The sequence below is a fragment of the Papaver somniferum genome, chromosome 9 (genome assembly GCF_003573695.1).
Source record: "Papaver somniferum cultivar HN1 chromosome 9, ASM357369v1, whole genome shotgun sequence".
Classification (NCBI taxonomy): domain Eukaryota; kingdom Viridiplantae; phylum Streptophyta; class Magnoliopsida; order Ranunculales; family Papaveraceae; genus Papaver; species Papaver somniferum.
In genome coordinates, this window is record NC_039366.1 from 140,197,711 (window position 1) to 140,218,807 (window position 21,097).

The window sequence follows — 21,097 nt, forward strand, 5'->3', positions numbered from 1 at the left end:
AGATGGAGATGGTTTCAGGGTTACCTTTCATTGAACTTCCAGAACAAGGATGTGATAATCGTATCTTTGGAAAGCATCATAGAGATCCACTCCCAGTTAACAAAGCTAGAAGAGCTGAACAATAGTTGGAGATCATTCATAGCGACTTGTGTGGTCATATAGGAGTTACATCACATGGATGTAATAACTATTTCATATGTTGAGAAACAGATTGGTGAGAGCATCAAGATATTAAGAACTGATAGAGGAAAAGAGTATATTGTAGTTGATAGTTTCATGTAATAACATGGTATTCAACATCAATTAACTGCAAGATATACACCACAACAGAATGGAGTTGCAGAAATAAAGAATAGAACCATAATGGAGATGGAAAGAACTATAAGAAGAACAAAAGATTTACCAAAGAATTTCTGGGGCTATGCAGTTGACACAGCAGTATACTTACTTAACAGATGTCCTACAAATAGTTTGAACAATATGACACCAGAAGAATCTTGGAGAGGTACAAGACCAAGTGTAAGACATCTGAAAGTTTTTGGGTGCATTGCATATGCACATGTACCTAAAGAACTTAGAAAGAAGTTGGACGACAAGAGTGAAAAGTGTATTCTTATTGGTTATAACTCAGTAACTGAAGGGTATAAATTGTTTAATCCAGATACAGGAAAAGTAATTACAAGCAGAGATGTGATCTTTGATGAAGATTCACAATGGAATTTGAATACTGGGTCAACAAATAATGTTGATCCAAATTCCGGGTCAACAAGGAATGTTGATCCACATACTGAATCAACAAGGAATGTTGATCCACCTGTTGTCAGAACAGTTCCAATTGTAGTTGAAGAACAAGTGCAACCTCAAGACAATGTTGAAGAACATCATGAAGAAGCAAGAATAGAAGCAATACCATAATAAGAAACTACAATACCAAGAAGAAAATATGTTATACCTTCTAGGTTGAATGATTATGTAATATCAAGAGATGACGAAGACATTGATGAGGATGTGGTGAAATTTGCACTGTTTGGAGATTGTGATCTTGTAACTTATGAAGAAGCATCTAAAGAACAAGGTTGGATTTAAGCCATGAATGAAGAACTGAAGTCAATTAAGAAGAATGACACATGGGAATTGACAAAACTTCCACCAGGAAAGAAATCTATTGGTGTTAAGTGGGTTTATAAACAAAATACAAGTGAAATGGTGAAGTAAATAGACTGAAAGCAAGGTTAGTTGCTAAGGGATATAGACAAAGACAAGGTGTAGATTACTCAGAAGTATTTGCACCAGTTGCAGGACTTGATACAGTAAGAATGATAATTGCTTTAGCTGCACAGAAGCATTGGAAGATTTTTCAGATGGATGTTAAGTCAGCATTCTTGAATGGAGTTTTGGAAGAAGAAGTTTATGTTAAACAACCAGCAGGTTACATTATGGAGGGGAAGGAGAATGAAGTATACAAGCTAAACAAAGCTTTGTATGGTTTGAAACAAGTACCAAGAGCTTGGTATACAAGAATAAATTCTTATTTCATTAAGAAAGGGTTCACAAGATGTCCACATGAGCATACTTTATATTTGAAAGCTGATACTCTTGTCAATCATATTATAGTATGTTTGTATGTAGATGATATTATTTTCACTGGAAATAGTTCTGAGATGATCAACGAATTCAGGGAGGATATGGTGAAGGAGTTTGAAATGACAGATCTTGGTTTAATGTCATGTTTTCTTGGCATAGAAGTACAACAAACTGAAAGAGGAATTTTTATCAATCAACAAAGATATGCAGAAGTAATACTAAAGCGTTTCAAGATGGATAATTGCAATCCAATCTTAACACCAGTAGAGGAGAAATTGAAGTTGATAAGAGAAGGGTCAGGAGAACTTGTGAATTCAACAGACTTTAAAAGTCTTGTTGGACGTCTGAGATATTTGACTGCTACAAGACCTGATATCATGTATGCAGTTGGATTGGTTAGTAGGTTTATGGAAGAACCTAGACAATCACATTTACAAGCTGCAAAACGTATTTTGAGATATGTTAGAGGAACAACTAACTTGGGAATTTTTTCATAATGTTTCAGAAGATCCAAAATTGGTTGGATTTGCTGATAGTGATTGGGCTGGTGATACAGAAGGAAGAAATAGCACATCAGGTTATGGATTTCAATTAGGAACTGGTTTTTTCTCTTGGTCATCAAAGAAGCAACAAGTTGTTGTGCTTTGTCTACAACAGAAGATGAATATATAGATGCTAGCAACTGTGCTACACAAGTTGTGTGGTTGAGAATGATCCTGAAGGCATTGTTTCAAGAACAGAAGACACCTACAACAATAGTTTGTGATAACAAATCTACAATTTCATTAACTAAGAATCCCGTGCTTCATGGAAGGAGTAAGCACATTGATATTAAGTTTCATTACATCAGAGATCTTGTAAGTAACAAGGAGATAGATGTGGAGATTTGTGAAAGTAAAGAGCAAGTGGCTGATATTTTCACCAAGTCTTTGAAGTCTAACACTTTCATTTACTTGCGTGGAAAGGTAGGAATGATTGGTAAAGAGTATCTTGGTTTAAGGGAGGATGTTGAAGGTTAAACCAAGATAATGTGAAGATTGCACTTAGGATCAAGAAGTATTGTTGATACAGTTGATAGGGAATAACTGTGAGAGTTGACAGAGTTTGAGTGGGTCAACAAGAGTTATTGATACAGTGCATGGATCAACTAGTTTGGTTGATACGATGGTACAATATTTAGAAGTAAACTTGGGGTGCAAGTATTACTGGTTTTAGAGTTTGTTTACGTGAGAATATTCTAGAATAGTCTTTATTAGAGTTTGATTAAGTCAGGAAAGTGTTTATTGCTTGAGAGTCAAGTTTTTTAAACATATAAATAGGCTGTTGAGCCATGAGTCGAATTACATCAATTAAGAGAAGTATTTTGCGAGTTTAGTTCTGTGTTTTTTCATGAAGTCTTTGATATCAGATTTTCTACAGTAACCGTTCCTGATCTTGAATCGGAAGATTTTCAATATATTTGAGGCTTGACACAACCCAAACACTGAGCTGTTGTTCAATACACATCCCATTCAAGACCCAACAGTTTGTTATTGAACGACTTTTTGGGCACTAGCACATTTTGGTAGGGGAATACTAAGTTATTTGGGGATGAATATTTGAAGTAAAATTGAGCCACCCCTTATCTTTGTATTTTGTTAATACCAAAAAAACCCTTTGTAATTAAACCAGTGTTAGTGTAATGATTAGTTAGTGTTAGTGTAATGATGAATTAGTGATAGTGAGTTATTAATAGGATAGTTTTGTTAGAATCAGAATTATTGAGAGAGAAGAAGAAGAAGAAGAAAAGATGAAGAAAAATAAGGTTGAACCCAAAAAATCTTATTTTGAGTTTTCTAAATATGATATGAGTGATTCTTGTGATGATAACTCCTCCTCAGAATCAGAAACTCCTTCATCTCCTAGAGTATTTATCAATACTTCTAACGATCCGGGTATGAGTTATTTGTTAGATGATGAATGATTTTTTCCCCAAACTCAAGCTAACGACCCAAATGATGAAATTTATCAGCCACAACCAGAAGATGAAGATATGTCTACTCAAGTATGGATCAAATTTAGTTAATATAACTTGAATTGTGCAAAAAATTGGCCAATCTGAAAATTTCAGTAAAAAATTTCGGCTAGGTCAAAGTGGTTCGGTTACCTAATATGCATTGCGATGTAACCGAACTCTTATGTATATGCAGTTCGGTTACTTGATGTAGCAGAAGCAGGTAACCGAACTCCATTTTAATGGAGGTTTTTCAGAGTTCGGTTGTATTTTTCCAAGTAACGTTGCCGAACTAATAGCATAGAGTAGACAGATAATAGTTTGGCTTAGTCTAGTATACTATCGGGGTTGCCGAACTTAGGGTTCAGTTTAGTCGTGTGAACTAACTTTTTTGCCAACTTCTAAGGAGAAAATTTGTCATCAAATTTCGGCAACTCGCAAAAAAATTCTAGTGACTAGATAACCGAACTCTGAGTTCGGTAAGACCGATAAACTTTTTACATTGCCGAACTTCTAAATGTTTCTTGTTTGTGGTTGTCATTGACGTTGTGCTATTTCTCGTAGGTTGAATGTGATCCGATACCAATGGAAAATCAAGCTTCCCCAGTTGATATTTTGTACGAGGACACATCCAATCACTACATGAATGATTTGGTATGCAAAGATCCGGCGAAGGCAAAGAGTTGGGCTAGACAACATGCACAAAAAGACATGTGTGTATTAGTTTTGAATGGGAATGAAACAAAAACTCGCTTTGAAATGGTTTGTGAGAGAAGCGGTGATCCCGACAAAAGCCACAAGAGGAAGGGTTATGTTTATAAGGGAAAGACAAATAGGAATAACAAAACTTTATCAAAGAAGATTAATTTCCCATTCAAGCTATCATTTAATCATAACAAATATTTGGATGGATGGGTTCTCTGCCGGGTTATGGAAGGTCGTCATAACCACCCTCGCCCGGAGCATCTTGAAGGACATTTCATGGCGGCAAAGCTAACTCCTAAAGAGATGGACAAGGTAGATAAAATGAGGAAAATGAATATTTCACCACTTCAAATGCTCCAAATACTAAAGGAAGATAACAAGGATAACCACTCATCTTTTTCCACCATTTACAATGCAATTAAGACGATTAAAAGGAAGGAATGGAGAGATAGACAAGTGATGCAACAATTTTTTTTCTTGGCCAAAGAGAAAGACTACGCGGTTCAAAAGGAGATTCGTACGGAGAGATAACACAACTCTTCATTGCGCATCCGGCGAGTGTTCAATTGGCTCAATACTTTCATGAAGTTCTAATAATGGATTGTACTTATAAGAAAAACAAGTACGAGATGCCATTGTTGAATGTTGTTGGGCATACTTCGACGAAGTCACCGTTTACCGTTGCGTTTTGTTTCTTAAGGGACGAGCAAGAACCTAGTTACATTTGGGCACTACAACAAGTTAAGGCAATCTTCCGAGGTGATGATATTCCATGGGTTATAGTGACCGACAATGAAGTCGCATTGATGAGTGCAATAAAGGTAATATTCCCACTAGCCCATAATATTCTTTGTACGTTCCATATATGGTGCAATTTGATCAATAGTTGCAAGCCAATAATATGTCCACCCAAGAAAAAAAGATATGAGGAGGTTAAGAAGTTACCGGAAGATAAATGAGCGGATGCAAAAGAGAAGGTTGAAAAACAATACGAACTAAATTACGCTAAATGGGTTGTTTTCAACGGTGAATGGGAGTCATTGTGTTGGTCTCTTACCGAGGAAGAGTATTATCTAAATCTTGCGGTGTTTATCGCCCATAAAGATACTCCTGATTACCCCGATGTTGTATCGTATGTTCTTTGCTAATGGTTGGAACCGCACAAAGAGAGGTTTGTTTATGCCTATACTAACCAATATAAACACTTGGGAAATCAAGCGACAAGTTTGGTAGAGTCAACTCACCACTGGTTGAAGAAGAATCTCTTTGGATGTGTTGATAATTTTGTGACCGTGTGGAATGCTATGGAAAATTACTTCAAGCGCGACTTTTATATAGAATTAAAGAGAAGTTCCAAAAAAGCCGTATATTCAAAATGGCGGGAAAGTATGCTAATCACCAATTGTTCAAGGGAATCCATTATAACGTATCTCGACAATGTATGAAGTTGTTGATTATAGAAGTCAAGTTGATTAAAAAGTGGGAAACCAAGCGGGATGAGGTGTGTGTTTGTAACATGAAGAAGTCTATGGGACTCCTTTGTCGCCATATGATAATCAACTACTAGCATGGCGTAATCCCTTTAAGCGACATTGATCCATTTTGGAAGCATCTAAGTTTTATCCCCCCTCAAAAGGGAGAAGAAGCCGGAGAAGAGTTTGTTGACACAGAAATGGGAAGAACCGTAATAGAGATGTATCTAGGAATGAACAAACTCCAAAAAAAAATGTTTTGGGATGACATAAGGACAATCATATATCCACAAACTTCGGAGAATGTTCATGAAACGCAAAAAGGCAAAGGGAAAGGTAGGTCACGCTCCAAATAAACGAAAAAGCAACTTAGAGAATATGCGAAGGTGTTGGCTAAGAAGATGATTGAGAAAAATGCAAATACTAGAGATCCTTGTGCACATGAGTGGACCAATGCAAAGTACTTGGAGGAATCTAAGAAACGGGGTAGGAGTGTTGCGGAGAAAGGCGAAACAAGTGAGAGAGATTTGAAGAAAAAATGTCTGATGTGTTCATCGCTACCAAGCCAACCAACTCAATTGCCACATATTAATAAAGACTACTTGGAAAAGCTACCTCTATACATTACAAAGTTCATTATATCCACCTACGATATTCCTCCAGATGGTAATTGTGGTTTTCATGTTGTCGTACAATAACTAGGGCCTTTCATCGAAGGCGCCAAGCGATATAATGGGTGCGAAATCACTCATGTAAGGCAAAGGTTGTTGTGGAAACTAAAGGAGAATCCGGCCTTTTACAAGACAATGTTGTGCGGGGAAGGTAGTATCAACGAGCAATTTGTTAGGTATCAAAGTCGTCTTTTCCTTAGCCAACCCAATGAAGGGAAGTGGTCGTAAATCCAAACCTATGCGAAAATACAAAAATATTAACCACATACATGAAAATTGAATTGGAAGCAGAAACATTCAGCGAATAATTTGCTAATTAACAATGTAGAAGGTCACCTGAATAAGAGTTAAGTAACCTCCAATTTGAGTTGTCTTAATCCTCGACCCTTTGTCATAAGAAAGACGTTTTTGCCAAAATACCCAAGTCTGATTTATTCACATGCATCATCATGGTATCTTTACTTCGTAGACTACGAAATATATAGGATATACGTTCTTGATGTCTATAGCAATTATCACAAATTGGTTTAACTACCATTATTATATTATTAATTTTTTGGTAATTGAAGTGGTCGGATTCGGTTTTTCAAATCTTCATGATTTCTAATTTGTTCTTCTCTTAATTTATTTTAATCTTGTTTTTTACTCCTTTTTCTTTATTATGTTCAATCATAATCTAGTTTGTTATACTTCACTTACGCTTGTAGAAGGTTTTTGAAGTCTGTCTCTGGTTGTTTAGTTTTCCTTGTTTCATCTCTTTTATGTTGTTCTCTCTTTTTCTTTCTTGTTCTAACATCATGTTGTTTTAATTTGTTTTGCAGATTTCCATAGTCGATTCCTGTGTAGTTCCCAGTGGTGGAAATCAGTCGTGATTTTATCAAAGTTCAGATCTCTTATTGTTTGTCACAGTAGTGTTTGTATATTAGTGGTAGTATCGTGATATCATCCTCTTCTCAGTTATTTCCAAAAGGTAGTTTGGAATCTAGTATTCTGGTCCTCAACACACCATTATCAAAGTTCAGTTCTTCAATCTCCACCTCTTCACCATGACTGTATCTAATTATATCATCCTCAACCTTTTCTCAGAAACCATCAACTCGCTTGAATCGGATATGCTTCCATGCCGTGATTTTCGTATACTCAGAGGGAAAGTTTCTTCACCGTTCAAATTCAAAAATTTAGTCAAAACTGCCAGCCTGATAACTATGTTTTTATCCCAACAAACATGGAAACAAAATTATCCTCATAATGATAAAGATTTCCATAATCCCATTAGGTATCCATCTATAAGACTAAACCCTAAATCTTATAACACTACTGTGAGAATACAAACCCTATGCTACAATCCCTGTCAAGCTATGTCTTCTCAAAATACCACCCAGCTTGCCAACATCAAGTCAACTATGCATCAACCTAACAATGCCTCTATTCCTCTCAGACCGATAAGAAGAATCATAGCTTCTGCACAACCTTCTCCAGAAGATACAGATGGATTCATGTTCAACCTTCTTGGTAAAATCATCTTCAACAAAACTTTAGATCATGAAGAAGTTAAAAAAAGAAATTAATGACAGGTGGAGAAGCTACAGAAGATATGAAATCATTACTAATGGAACAAATCTCCTTCTCTTAAGATTTCAAAGAGAAAAAGCTTTTAATGGAATCCACTCCAAAACCTGGGATATTATGGGGCACTTGTTATCTCTAATCCAGTACGACCAGAATATTGATATCAAAGATCACAAGTTTGAGAGCCATGTTTGGTCAGTCAAATTAAGAAACCTGGGGAATATTATTCTCAATGAGAGATTAATCTCTGAAATATCCGAGGATATAGGTAAGAAAGTTGAGCCAGAGTGGAGAAGAAGATTACTACGAGGAAGTGTTACGAGTACTATCTATGTTGAAGTTAAACTCAATGAACCACTTAGAAAAGGTGGGTGGTACATTACTCCAAATGGCCAAAAACAATGGGTTATTTACCACTTTGAAATGAAGCCATACAAGACTTGCAAAGACTGCTGGGTGGTGGATCATGTCGATTCTGCTTGCAAGAGAATTGCTCAAGAACAAAAAGTAGAGGCTATGACTGAAACTGAATATGCTGCTTGGAGTCAGACTGATGAAGAAAAAAAATTTCTAGCTGCCTATATCACTAGTTCAGATGTCAATATAATGGATGAATGGGTGGACACTTCAAGGGGTACAACTATAACCTCTTCTTCAAACCAATCTTTACCCCTTCCTCATAATGAAGGAAATTTAGATCTAGAACTTGAAGATGCATAAAATAAGAAAAACAAGAGAAGCATAGAAGGTAACCTGAATCTACCCACACAGAATAATCCCTTTCCTTTTAATCTTGATTCCTCTAATACCCACATCAACCCCATCTTTCAAAGTGTCTGCAATGGAGTTGAAGAACTGAACAATTGTGGTGAACTCCCAACTGAAAACAGGATGGAATATCAACTCAACCCGACGGATGATAATCGCTCAAAGGCATTTGATAGCACAAATTCTGAACTCAGTGGAACAATTACACAGTATCGCTATGCAAATGATGCACCCTTTAATCAGGTTTTTTCTCGTAACCCTAATTTCAATTTGTTCTTTTTATGTTAATTGCAATTGCTACTGTGGTTTATACCCAAGTAATTTAGGTCTCCCTGTTAGAAATACTGCCTTTGAAACCTGTCTCTGTTGCTTGAGTTGTTGCTTTTGTTTTAATTTTTGTTGTTGTGGTTTGAATTCAAGTAATTTAGGATTCCAAATTAAAAATTCTGTGTTTGAAATCCGTTGCTATTGGTTTAGTCATTGTTGTTGTGTCCTGCATAGTAAAATCCATCCTTTTTCAACTGGTAATTCTGAGTTTGACAATTGTATTCCCATTCCCAATCCTACTTTGAGCTATTGTGGGACTGTTCTTCAATCTGACTGCATTATCTACCTTCTTGGGTTTGTTGCTTCATGCTGGTGTGATTGTCAGTTATCTTGCTTTGTTATTACTTTCAGAATTGAGTCTTGCTATAGCTCTGATCACTCTTTGTGTCATATTAGCAATTCTAGATATCTTAGAGTCTGCACTACCTCTGGTATTTATTCTCTCACCTCGATTATGAGAATTTTGTCGTGGAATTGCCAGGGTTTCGGCAACACTGATACCAGAAATAGTCTGTGGAATCAAATTAGAAGTCAAAACCCAGATGTTATATTTTTATGTGAAACCAAAAATAACACTCTTAAAATGAGCCAATTCCTCAAGAGATTCAACTATCCTAATCATTGGATATGTCCTTCTATGGGTCTCTCAGGAGGTATCGCTCTCTTATGGAAGAGTGGTTTCACACTAAATATTCTTCAGTCTACTGATAATATGATCCATACAGTCATTTCCTATGACCCAAGTAAACCTGAATTCCTCACTATTTTTTTATATGGTTCTACATACCATGATGAGAAAATAGCACAATTGAATCATATCTATAGTATTGGATCTTTTTTGAATCTACCTTGGGTCTTAATTGGAGATCTTAATATAACCATGTTTTCTCATGAGAGATCTTCCAAATCTAGACCAACAACTGCTGATTACCCTGTTATCCAACAAGTCATTGACAGAACTGATTTAAGTGACTTAGGTTATATAGGGTCTCAATTTACTTGGTCTAATAATCAATCTGGAGATGATAATGTGAAATCTAGACTTGAAGAGCCATGGTTAATGGATATTGGTTGCATCACTATAACAGTTCAAAATTGTTTCATATTGATGCAATAGGCTCTGACCATTTGCCCATCCTCTTGGTTAAAAATTGTAATGACCAACAAGGGAAACGGCCTTATAGATACTTTAAATGTTGGAGATGTTACATGTCAACAAGTAATTAGAGATGCTTATAAAACTTTTGCTAGGGGTTCACGTGCTTTTAAAATGGTCAATTGTCTCAGAAATGTTAAATATGATCTCAAAAAATGGAATATTTCCCATTATGGTAACATTGATCATAAAGTCAAAAACATAACTGATCAACTCAATAATATGAATAGCAATCCTTATTCTATTCAGAATAATGAGGCCATAAAGGAAGTAGAACATAATCTTGACTTAGCCCAAAAAGCTCAAGAATCATTTTATGCTCAAAAATCAAGGGTTGACTTTATTAAAAGCTATGATAGGAACACTTCTTACTATCATACCAATGTCAATCGTAGGAGGCATTTTAACCAAATAAGCTCTCTAAAACTCCCCAATGGTCAATGGTCTGAGGATAGAGATACTCTTGAAGACCTTATTGTTTCCCACTTTAAAATATTTCTACTACAACCAATCCTATACTTTGTGAGAATTTTTTAAGAGATGTATCACTAATGAGGACAATGATATGATCTTGAGTCCCATTACTCTTGACGATATTAGGAATACTATAAAGCAAATGACATCTTGGACTTCCCCTGGTCCAGATGGCTTTCCGCCAGGTTTTTATAAACAAAATATGGCTTTGCTGGAAAATGATGTATGGGAAACTGTTAAAAACTTTTTTAACACCAAACATATTCTTAAGGAGATGAAGCACACTTTCATCTCTTTAATTCCTAAGGTGAAGAAACCTACTAGTCCTTCTGACTTTAGGCCCATCTCTCTTTGCAACTCTAATTATAAAATTATCTCAAATATTCTAGTGAATAGGATGAAACCACTTCTAAGCAAACTTATATCACCCTACCAGGATGCTTATGTTCCTGGTAGAATCATTCAAAATAATGTGGTGATTGCTCATGAACTGGTGCATTCTATGAAGAAGAAAAAAGATAGGTGTGGTATCATGGGCCTTAAACTTGACATGTCTAAGGCCTTTGATAGGGTTGAATGGCCATTTTTAATAGTTGTCCTTAAGAGATTTGGTTTTTCTGAACACTGGTGTCAACTAATATTGCAGTGTATAAGCACTACAAACATTTCCATTCTCTTAAATGGTTCACCCTTTACTTCTTTCACTCTTAATAGAGGACTAAGACAGGGAGATCCCCTATCTCCCTACTTGTTTATTTGGTGTATGAAGTCTTTTTCAAGGTACCTTATCCATGCTGAGCAGTCCAATATCATCCATGGCCTTAAGGTTACTACTGATGCTCCGAGTATTTGTCATCTGCTCTTTGCAGATGACTGCCTTCTGTTTACGAAGGCTACACACAATAATACCAGGAATCTAATGTTTCTAATTAAAGACTTTAGTAACATTTCTGGTCAAATGATTAATTTTGATAAATCTGCTTGTTTTTTAGTAAGAATGTCTCCCCTGATCATTGTGTATCCCTTATTAGGTCTATGAATGTTAGAAAAATAGAACTTAATGAGAAGTACCTAGGCATTCCTCTCTTCATAACTAGAAATAGAACTGAGTCAATGTCACATTTAAATAATCATCATGATTCTAGAGTAGATAATTGGAAAGGTAAACATATAGCTCAGTCAGGAAGATCTATCCTCGTTCAACATACTCTTAAGTCCTCAGCTAATTACCACATGAACTTATTCCTTTTACCTGACACTATTATAGATAAAATGGAGAAATCCCAGAGAGATTTCTGGTGGGGTAAAAATGGCCATGGAGGTTATTACTTTAAAAAGTGGGAAAAGATTTGCACCCATAAGCTTCAAGGTGGGTTAGGTTTTAGGAATTTAAAGAAGATGAACCTAGCTCTTCTCACTAAAACAGCTTGGCTTTTGATTCATAGTCCAAACGAACTGTGGGTCAAAATTCCCAAGTGTAAGTATTTAAAAAATTGTCATCCTCTCTATTACAAGAAACCTTGGTCCATGTCTTGGGTTTGGTCTAGTATATGTCATGGTTTAGATATCCTTAAAAAGCATGCCCATTGGGACACTAGGAATGGTAGTTCTGTGAATGCTTTCTCTGATAATTGGATAATTAATCCTTCATTGCCTCTCTGTGTTAACCAACCAAATCCTAACTACAAGATTTCTGAATTCATTATGCATGACACTATAGAATGGAATGTTCCATTAGTGCAAGCTTTCTTCATTAGAGAAAACTGTCTGAAAATCTGCAGCATGAGAGTCCCTATCTCTGGTAATGACACCCTTGTTTGGCCTTATAACAGAAATGGAATTTTAACTGTCAAATCTGTTTACAAATTACTTGATAATGATCTCCCACATAATTTGACCAACAATCCTGATGTTGAAGTCTATAAAGCTATTTGGAAATCTCCTCTATTGCCTAGAACCCAACTTTTTTTTATGGAAATTTGTCGAAAATATCATTCCCACAGGTAGCAAGTTTGCTAGATATAATAGCAATCATGATGATAGATGTAAGGTGTGTAATTATGATGTTGTTGAAACTCCTGAGCATATGATACTTCAGTGTTCCTTTGCTAGAAATGTCTGGTCTAATATCCCAATTGTCAGTAATCTTATTTTGCAGGACCAGAACTCTAACATTAGTCTAAAAGATTGGGTTACTAAATGGCTCACTTCTGGCCAATTACAGCCTCAGCTAGTCACTGTTACGAATATTGCTTGGTGTATTTGGAAGGACATGTGTTCTAAAGTCTTTGAAAACAAAACTTCTAACCCTCAGGTTACAGCTAGGACTGCTCTTAGAATTTCAGCAGATATTTCCAATAATCGACTGCCTATCCCTAATATCAATGTTCTTAGCTCAGTTCATGATAATAATCCCAACTTCTTGCAACAAATCTCACAAGATAATTTAATTTTATATTGTGATGCCTCTTTTGATAAAGATACTTACACTGCTGGAATTGGAATTGTTGCTATGAATAATGCAGGTGAATTCAAAGGGTGCAAATTATCCTCTGGAATGAAATCAAGCCTTGAAGATGCTGAAAGTGGTGCTCTTCTAGAAGCTGCTAAATGGATCAAGGAAAGGAATCTTCAAGATGTCTACTTAGTCAGTGATGCCAAAAATGTAGTGGCATATCTTAATAAAGTCAGAGGCCAAACTAGTTGGTCTTCATGCTCAATCCTAGATGATTGATTATTTCTTTTAAAGGATATTCATTTGATTAGATTCAAACATGTCAAAAGATCTTATAATGGTGCGGCAGACATAGCGGCGAAGCACAACAGAGTTGGAAATGTGTCAGGAGAATGGGATGGAAATAACTGTCCATATTTTCTCCAAAATTTTGTCAACTCTCATTAAGTAATGAAATTCTTTTTTCTAGCAAAAAAAATCCTCTACCCTTTGCTCATCTTTCCTAGAACAAAAGCAAGCACCCCAGTGGCCCAAGAGTATTTTTTCATCTCATCAAGATTCTCCAAAAGTTGTAGATAATGTGCATCCACCCTATTTCCAGAAGTGTCGGGGAAAATGACAGTTCCTAGCTGATATAACCAATAAGAGGTGACATAATGCCTAAGGGTCTCCTGGTCCATCACCAACTTTCCATTCCTAACCTTATTTCTTGTCCCTTCAAATGCTTCCTTCAACTTTACCAACTTGAATTTCTTCATCATCTTCTTCAATGCTCCATTTTCATCTCTTGGATTATACTCATTGCCACGTTTAGGGGACCTCACAGAACGTCTAAACTCACATTGAGCCTTTCTTGCATCCCATCCTAGACATTTTAGAGCCAATTCTTCAAGAGCTTCATAACGCATCGAGGGGTTGTAGCCTTCTCGAAGACATTTACCTTCCACTGGTAAGCCGGTGATTCTCTTGCAATCATCGGGAATAATTCCCATATCGCCAAATGGAAGATGCATTGTATATGTCTCGGGATAATGCCTTGAGAGAAATACGGATACGACAACAACGTCAAATTCCACATGTGCGTACTCAATAGCTCTCCATAACACACGTTCTTTAACCTTCGCTTGAAACTCATCACACTCCAAAGAAAGATCCCATTTGGACGCCTTTTGACGATGAATAAGACGAACTGCATTATTATGATCCTACGAAAAGATCATAACACTATTAATACTTGACAAAACATGTCCCAAAAAAAATCGTTTTGATAGTTAAGAATGAACTTAAAGAATACCTTTTTCGCATAGATCTTCGCAGCCTATTAGTGTTTGTAGCTAAACAATGTTTCCCCTCCATCATTTGGAGTACCATAAGTTGGGTTCACTGGTGACAAACACAAATTATCAGGGGGAATATGTGAGTATCTAGCACAAGGCGGCTTAGACTTCTTTTTCTCGTTAACATGAACAATTTCTTGCTCTTCTTCCTCTTTCTCCTCATCTTCCTCTTCCTCCTCTTCATCCTCTCCCTCTTCTTCCTCTTGTCCTTCTCCTTTTTTTTCCATGTCCTTGTTCTTCTTCCTCTACATTTTCAACGTGTTCTCTTTGTTGTTAAACCTCTTCATTTCCTTGGTATTCATTTCCTTTCTCTTATTCATCATCATTCCCTTCTTCAATAACATTGTCAATTGTATTCTCCATCACCTCTTGATTGACATCTTGGATTACATTACGAACATTCTCTTGGTTCACTTCCTGTAACGATCCCCCTCCATGTTTAGCATTTTTAGTACCACGGTTTCGGAAATCCAAATGTATTCTACCACGAGGGGTGGGAGTTCTCAAATCTTCATCTAGGTGGGGATTAGATCTTTTTCCTTTGTTCCAAATGAATGAAAACCGCATTATTAGCTAAACAGAATATTGTCTTATCAAATAAAATTGAACATGGGATTACATCAAACACAAAATGTTGACAGACTAAAGTTCGGTTATCTGGTATAAGTTGCGAAGTCACCGAACTAAAAGTTTGGTGCTGACAGATCAAAGTTCGGTTACCCCCTAGAAATTGCGAAGTAACCGAACTATATTTTATCAAAGTTCGGTTACCTATATAAATTTATCGACTACGCCGAACTCAAATTTTTCATATAAAGAAGGAGTTTGGTTACGCAAAAAAATTTTGCGAGCTTACCGTACTATATAGTTCAGTTATCTAAAAATTCTTAATTTGCAGAACTGTTCTTCATATTGAAAGTTCGGTTACGCAAAATATAGGGTTTTCAAAGTTTCTCCTAGCCGAAATTTACACTGTATTAAAAGGAAAGGGTATGAAGGAAATTACCCGCGGATTTTAATTTTACTCAAATCGGACTTCTTGGTTGTTGTTGGATGCTTGATTTGGTCTCTCAACTTTGCTTGAAGTTATTTATCAATTTGAAATTGATTTGGGAGATTCGCTATATCTGCCAATCCCGGACTCAATCCTAGAATTCTTGGTGTCTGCTTAGAACGCATTGTTTATAAAGATTGATTAATCGACGATGGAAATTTTTTGAATCGACGATTAACGTCGATGTCTACGAAGAAGAGGAAAAGAAGAGAAGAAGATGAAGAAGAAAAGAAAAGAAGGGTTTTGAAACTGATTTTAGGTTTTAATTTAGTGGGTTAGATTAGTGGGTAGTGGTTAAATTAGTGGGTTATTAGGATTAGTTATAACCTTAATTAGGATAAGAGTAGATTAGTCTTTCATAATATTTTAGGAAATCCCTTAGAATGTAGGGTGGACATTCCTATCACAAAGTAGTCCCCCTCCTCTTTTGGCTAGTGCACAAAAAATCATTCTTGCTATTGCAGACATGATTTTTTTTTTTTGAAGCATGCAAATATTATAAAAGCAATTAAACTGTTATTACACGAGGGAATGTGATTCCCCTAGAATCGCTTAACATAATATGGTTAAAAAAAGTCGGGTTCGCCAGGTCCCATATTGAGGTTGAATAGTTTCCAGCTTGGCTACCGTCCGCCGCATAGTTCGCTAGACCATCCGCTGCTTGGTTTCCTTTTCTATAAGTGTGTTGAATAGCACAACAAGGTATTTGACGCATCCGGTGTTTAATTTCTGCTACCATTTCTGATATATACCAAGGGGCCTCTGTTGGAGTTCTAATGAAGTGTATGAGACTTTCAGAATCTGCCTCAAATAACACTTTAGACCATCCTCTTTCCGTGGCGGTTCTGGTTGCTAAAACAGTTGCCCATGTTTCCGTTGTGAGCACCGAGGTAAGTCCTAACGGTTGAGCAAGAGTCATTATTGTTTGCGCATTCGAGTTCCTGCAAATGAAACCTGCTCCCGCCATACCTGGGTGGCCTCTAGCCGCTCCATCAGTGTTGATTTTGAGCCAATCTGGTGCTGGGTTGCACCAACCTACCTGAATTGTTATGGTTGTTCTGGTTATGTTTGTAAAAGTTTGAGGTGGCGGTTCTCCCGGGAGAACTGGAGGGGATATCGTTAGAGCCCATTCAAATTCATGTTGTTGCGCTAGAGCTATTTCCATAATATCTGTGATAGAGGAAGGTGCTTGATTGAACACGAGTTCATTTCACGTTGTCCAGAGTGACCAGAATAGAAAACAACGTGCTGTGATAGAAGATGTATTTCCCTGATTTTGGAGCATTTGTGATATTGTTGTTTGAGATGTCACGGTAAAAAATTGGTTGTTGTCTTGGCGATGGTTTGATGATATGCGGTTTGAAAGGCTTGTCCAAGTGGATGTTGCTATCGGGCAGTGAATAAGCATGTATTCGGACGTTTCTGGTGCGGAGTTGCATCTTGGGCAAAGATTGGTATTGCAGCTATGATGCCAGCGCTATACCAATTATAAAAGCCCAGCAACCATGTTAATTTTTTTAATTTTTCATTGCACTTAAACGCCAGCATAGTAAAGGTGATTTTTCTTATTTATTTATTTTTATTTTTCAAATGGCAAGGTGATCATTGACCAGAAAACTGTACCTACGGGATTGAACCCAATCCGGCGTAAGTTGCCGTGTTCTGAACTTCGGTCACTCACTGGATAGTTCTTGATGCGCAACCGAAGTTCAAGTTTCTTACAAAAGTAATAGAAACTATCCTCAATTTTTGTGGGGTTGATGGAAACGTTACCAGATGAACAAATTGTTAAGCGAGAAACTGCTGAAATGATTCACGTGAACAAAGTAATATATAAAAACAGGCGCATCAGACGAAATTGACCACACTGGTTACTTATTTCATATAGCTAGTTAACATACCTAATTAGTAGTTACATTATACCAATTAATCCACAAAACAACCAGAGGTGTTGGGATCAAAACTTCTTATTTACTAAAGCTAGACAATACACTTCAGGACATTAACATTAAAAGGCAGAATGGATGCATCAAGTTGTGTTTTAAAGAAGATCATAGACTCATTATGATCATACATACACAACATATATTAGCAATATTTAGGTTTCTCTTTAATTTTCTATATCTTCGGGTTTATGTTCATCATATAGAACCACTTTTCTCCCGTTGAGTGGCTGCGTTGGCCTAGAGTTGTCTTTGCAAGTGCCAGCCAGTGGTGCTTTTATGGCATCTACCTGTTCCTTGGATACTTGTCTAACCTGCATTTATCCACACGAAAGATTTTCTACGTTATAGTTTTTTTGTTGCATTACTAGCATGTCAATCTTGAAGTACGTGATTATATGAAATGTGTAAAATACCGTTCCAAGTATGTTCCAGATAATGTTTTCATGACACGGAGGGACCGTAAGAGAACCAATATATCTGTAGTACTTCCTGGTTTGGGGATTTAGGAACTTGCTCTTTAGGACACCTACTGGAAGATAAACTTCCTCTGTGGGAGCGCATTGTATCCCTTCCAGTTGATCTATAGTGCTCTTAAGCTACATGACAGACAGAAAAACAAAAATTAGCGAAAGTAAATTGTCATGCAAACGACCAATATTTCCACAAATTTAGCAATGATGCATCTTCCAATATCTTTATGTACCTCAGTGAGAATCGGGTCGGGTTTGCCGTATTGGTAAAGGATTGATACAACTGATATACTCCCTTGTGCCGATGCATGAACCAGATGAAGCTCCAGAGGGAAACTGAATATGATTATGCACTTAGTGTTAATCAAAAGAAGAGATGTGGATTTCAGGTCCTCTACCAACCTTTCGTATCTAAGTTATAATCAAAAGAAGGAAAATAAAATTGTGTATATACCGAGTTCCGTCAATGGTATGCTCAGATGGTGAATGCCAATGCATCGATTTCAGGGTGAATTTCTTCCCATCTAACATGGCGCTTCCACATCCATTTGAATATTCCAACTACGTAAACAACAAATTTATTAAGCACTTAATCTATAATTGAAAATCTTTATCAGTGAAGTTTTGAAGGAAGGAAAATACCCCGATGTTATAGCCATTGTTGATTAAAGTACCACTGGTGGAGCTGAATTCTCTAACCAGTGGTCCTAATTTTGTATTAGACACACAATCTTTCGTCACAATGTTTATAGGAGATTGTGCTTTCCCATTCGCACACGTCCTGAATGCTGGATTCAAAATTCCCCATTTGTCTGGCCCCATGGCGCCACTGTAACTAAAATTCAAATGTCCGGCCCATCCTCTTGATCCTGACGGGGTTGATGGAGTCGATGGTGTTGATGGAATCGACGGATTTATTCGAGACCCAAAATCTAAATCAAAATCAAACTTCCAAGGAAAAGTCTCTGTATACATAGAAAAACCAAAAAAAAAGTTATATTCAAGAGCAGAAAGGAAGAAATTACGAGGAAATGATTAATTATGCAATGACTGAACGAAAATAATGCGAATACCGAAAGTTTGTAGCAGAGATTTTCTTACGTTCAGTTAAGGTTGCAGCACATAGAACTGCAATGAGGGCAGGGAAAAAGATGGTTTTTAAATCAAATTTCATTGTCTTCTCCATTTCTTGGTGGGATATTATCAACTATGAACAAGAATGATATTAAAGAGAAAATGATAAGGAAATAGTTATATATTTATAGGTTACGAAAAGTTGTGGTGATGCCTTGAGTTTTCTAATTAGTCTCTCATTTTTTTTCTCTCTATAAAATGGAAGTTTTTCCCTAGTAAATCTCTGTACCTCTATCTATATGTTTCATGGACTATATATAGACCCCGCATTTCCCTCTTGGTTTGTGTTTCAAAGGTTCATTGAGTAATCCTTGCATTTTTAGTTTGAAACCCTTCATTTATGATGTTATTTATTACCAAGGCCATTACCATTGTACGGTAATTCAGGGAGTCCTTTTAAACGGCAAAACTTACTGCGCACTTAAATTACAAGCAAGTATCATCTGCCGGAGAAAATGAGTTATTTAATAAATGATTTTTTGATTTTGGTGTGGTTTGATCTCATGATCTAAGGGTCTAAGGATACTCACTCATTTTTGAATGAATGAAATGGAACCTTTAATCCCACATTGTGGAAAACTAAAGAGGTGCTCCACTATATTACCATGTTCTCATGGATATGTTGTAAAACAATGTGGGTGGAGCGGGTTCTGACGAAAAATACATGTTTCGACCTATGCCCATGCGCGTGTACCAAGCACCAAGTCCGTGTCTATTTGAAATTATTTTTTTGCAAGTTTTTAACTTGATAAATAATTTATTTAAGAATTTTATTTATGGAAAAAATTCATTTTTTGTGTTTAATTGTTTTACAAGAAACAACACTCGTTTTATAAGAAAAAACCTAAACCTAACTTGATTTGCAAGTTAATTTTCCTATAAATACAACTCGAAAATCTCTTTTCAAAACACACAAGCAGCGACCATCTCTAGGTCTACTTTTCTTCATCTTCTTGCTTTTATTTTCGTGCGGCGTTTTACTTCCATCCCCGTTGCTGAGTTTAAGAGTGGGTCACTTGTATTGTGTTAATACAAGTTATATCGGGCAGTCTTATCCTGGACACATCTTCGCACGTTGGGGTTTAGCATTACTTTAGAGTATACCCGCGAACTAATGTGTTAAAGACAGTTTGTTGAACCTGTGATTCTGCCATCATCAATTTGTTCGTGGTAGAGTTGTTTGATACGGTTCTTTATATTTATTGTTTGATACATCTGACGTTTCTTCCATTGTTGCAAGACTCCAACATCATCAGCACTATTTAGAGAAAAAACATTCTAAATAAAAAATGTAATGCCCCTGGTAAAAAAATAGGGAACAGCGAGGAAAACAATTCCTCGACATTTTTCTTTTCTTAAATGATTAAGAATTTAGTTGGTGCTAATGAGTTTTGAACTCAGATCATTAATGTCATCATTCAAAGATCGTCTCTCACATTTCATTGGCTCCTCCATAAGTCATAAAAAAAATTTGGGCAAAAATTCTCTCACAAATCTTAGCTTGGTGGAGGCTGAGGGCTAGCTAAGCATCAGCTAAACTACTAGCTTTTTCATTTCTGTTGCTGGTGACAACTGAGATATGCGTGCAAACTCTAAAAGCTGAAATGGCTAACTATGCACAGCAAGGCTGAGTTCGCCAATAGACCACAAGGAGGGTCCTAGATCAAATTTCGGTCCCTAAAGAGTTTCGTAATTAGTAAGCAGTCGCGAAATGCATGATTGCCCCCCCTACCTGATGGAGGGATGGGATGGGGCAGCCCTAAAAGTGGAAGGGGCTGCCTTTTGATCGTATAATTTGCAAAACCACCCCCTCTTAATGTCCTTACTTTTGAAAATGAGACAAAGCCACTAAATGATCTTGGGCCTGCCACTACCTACTGCAAAGAGCAGACAGTTTGGCCGTGTATTAGACTTGTCGTGCTCACCTGTTCCAAACTGCAGTATATGCAAATATGCAGCTTTGATTTGCTAACCCGTCCCTA

The 21,097-nt window shown here is 36.7% G+C and overlaps 1 protein-coding gene across 1 annotated transcript; it reads right to left on the minus strand.

Annotated features, from left to right (window-relative positions):
* Nucleotides 1–17,377: 17,377 nt before the first annotated feature.
* Nucleotides 17,378–19,350, minus strand: LOC113313413 (alpha carbonic anhydrase 1, chloroplastic-like). The gene is made up of 6 exons (XM_026562181.1): nucleotides 19,083–19,350; nucleotides 18,624–18,946; nucleotides 18,436–18,542; nucleotides 18,215–18,317; nucleotides 17,925–18,107; nucleotides 17,378–17,822 (listed from the first exon to the last, which is right to left on the minus strand). The coding sequence occupies exons 1-6, from the start codon at nucleotides 19,165–19,167 to the stop codon at nucleotides 17,676–17,678; spliced, it is 948 nt and encodes a 315-aa protein (XP_026417966.1). The 5' UTR covers nucleotides 19,168–19,350; the 3' UTR covers nucleotides 17,378–17,675.
* Between the last annotated feature and the right edge of the window lie 1,747 nt (nucleotides 19,351–21,097).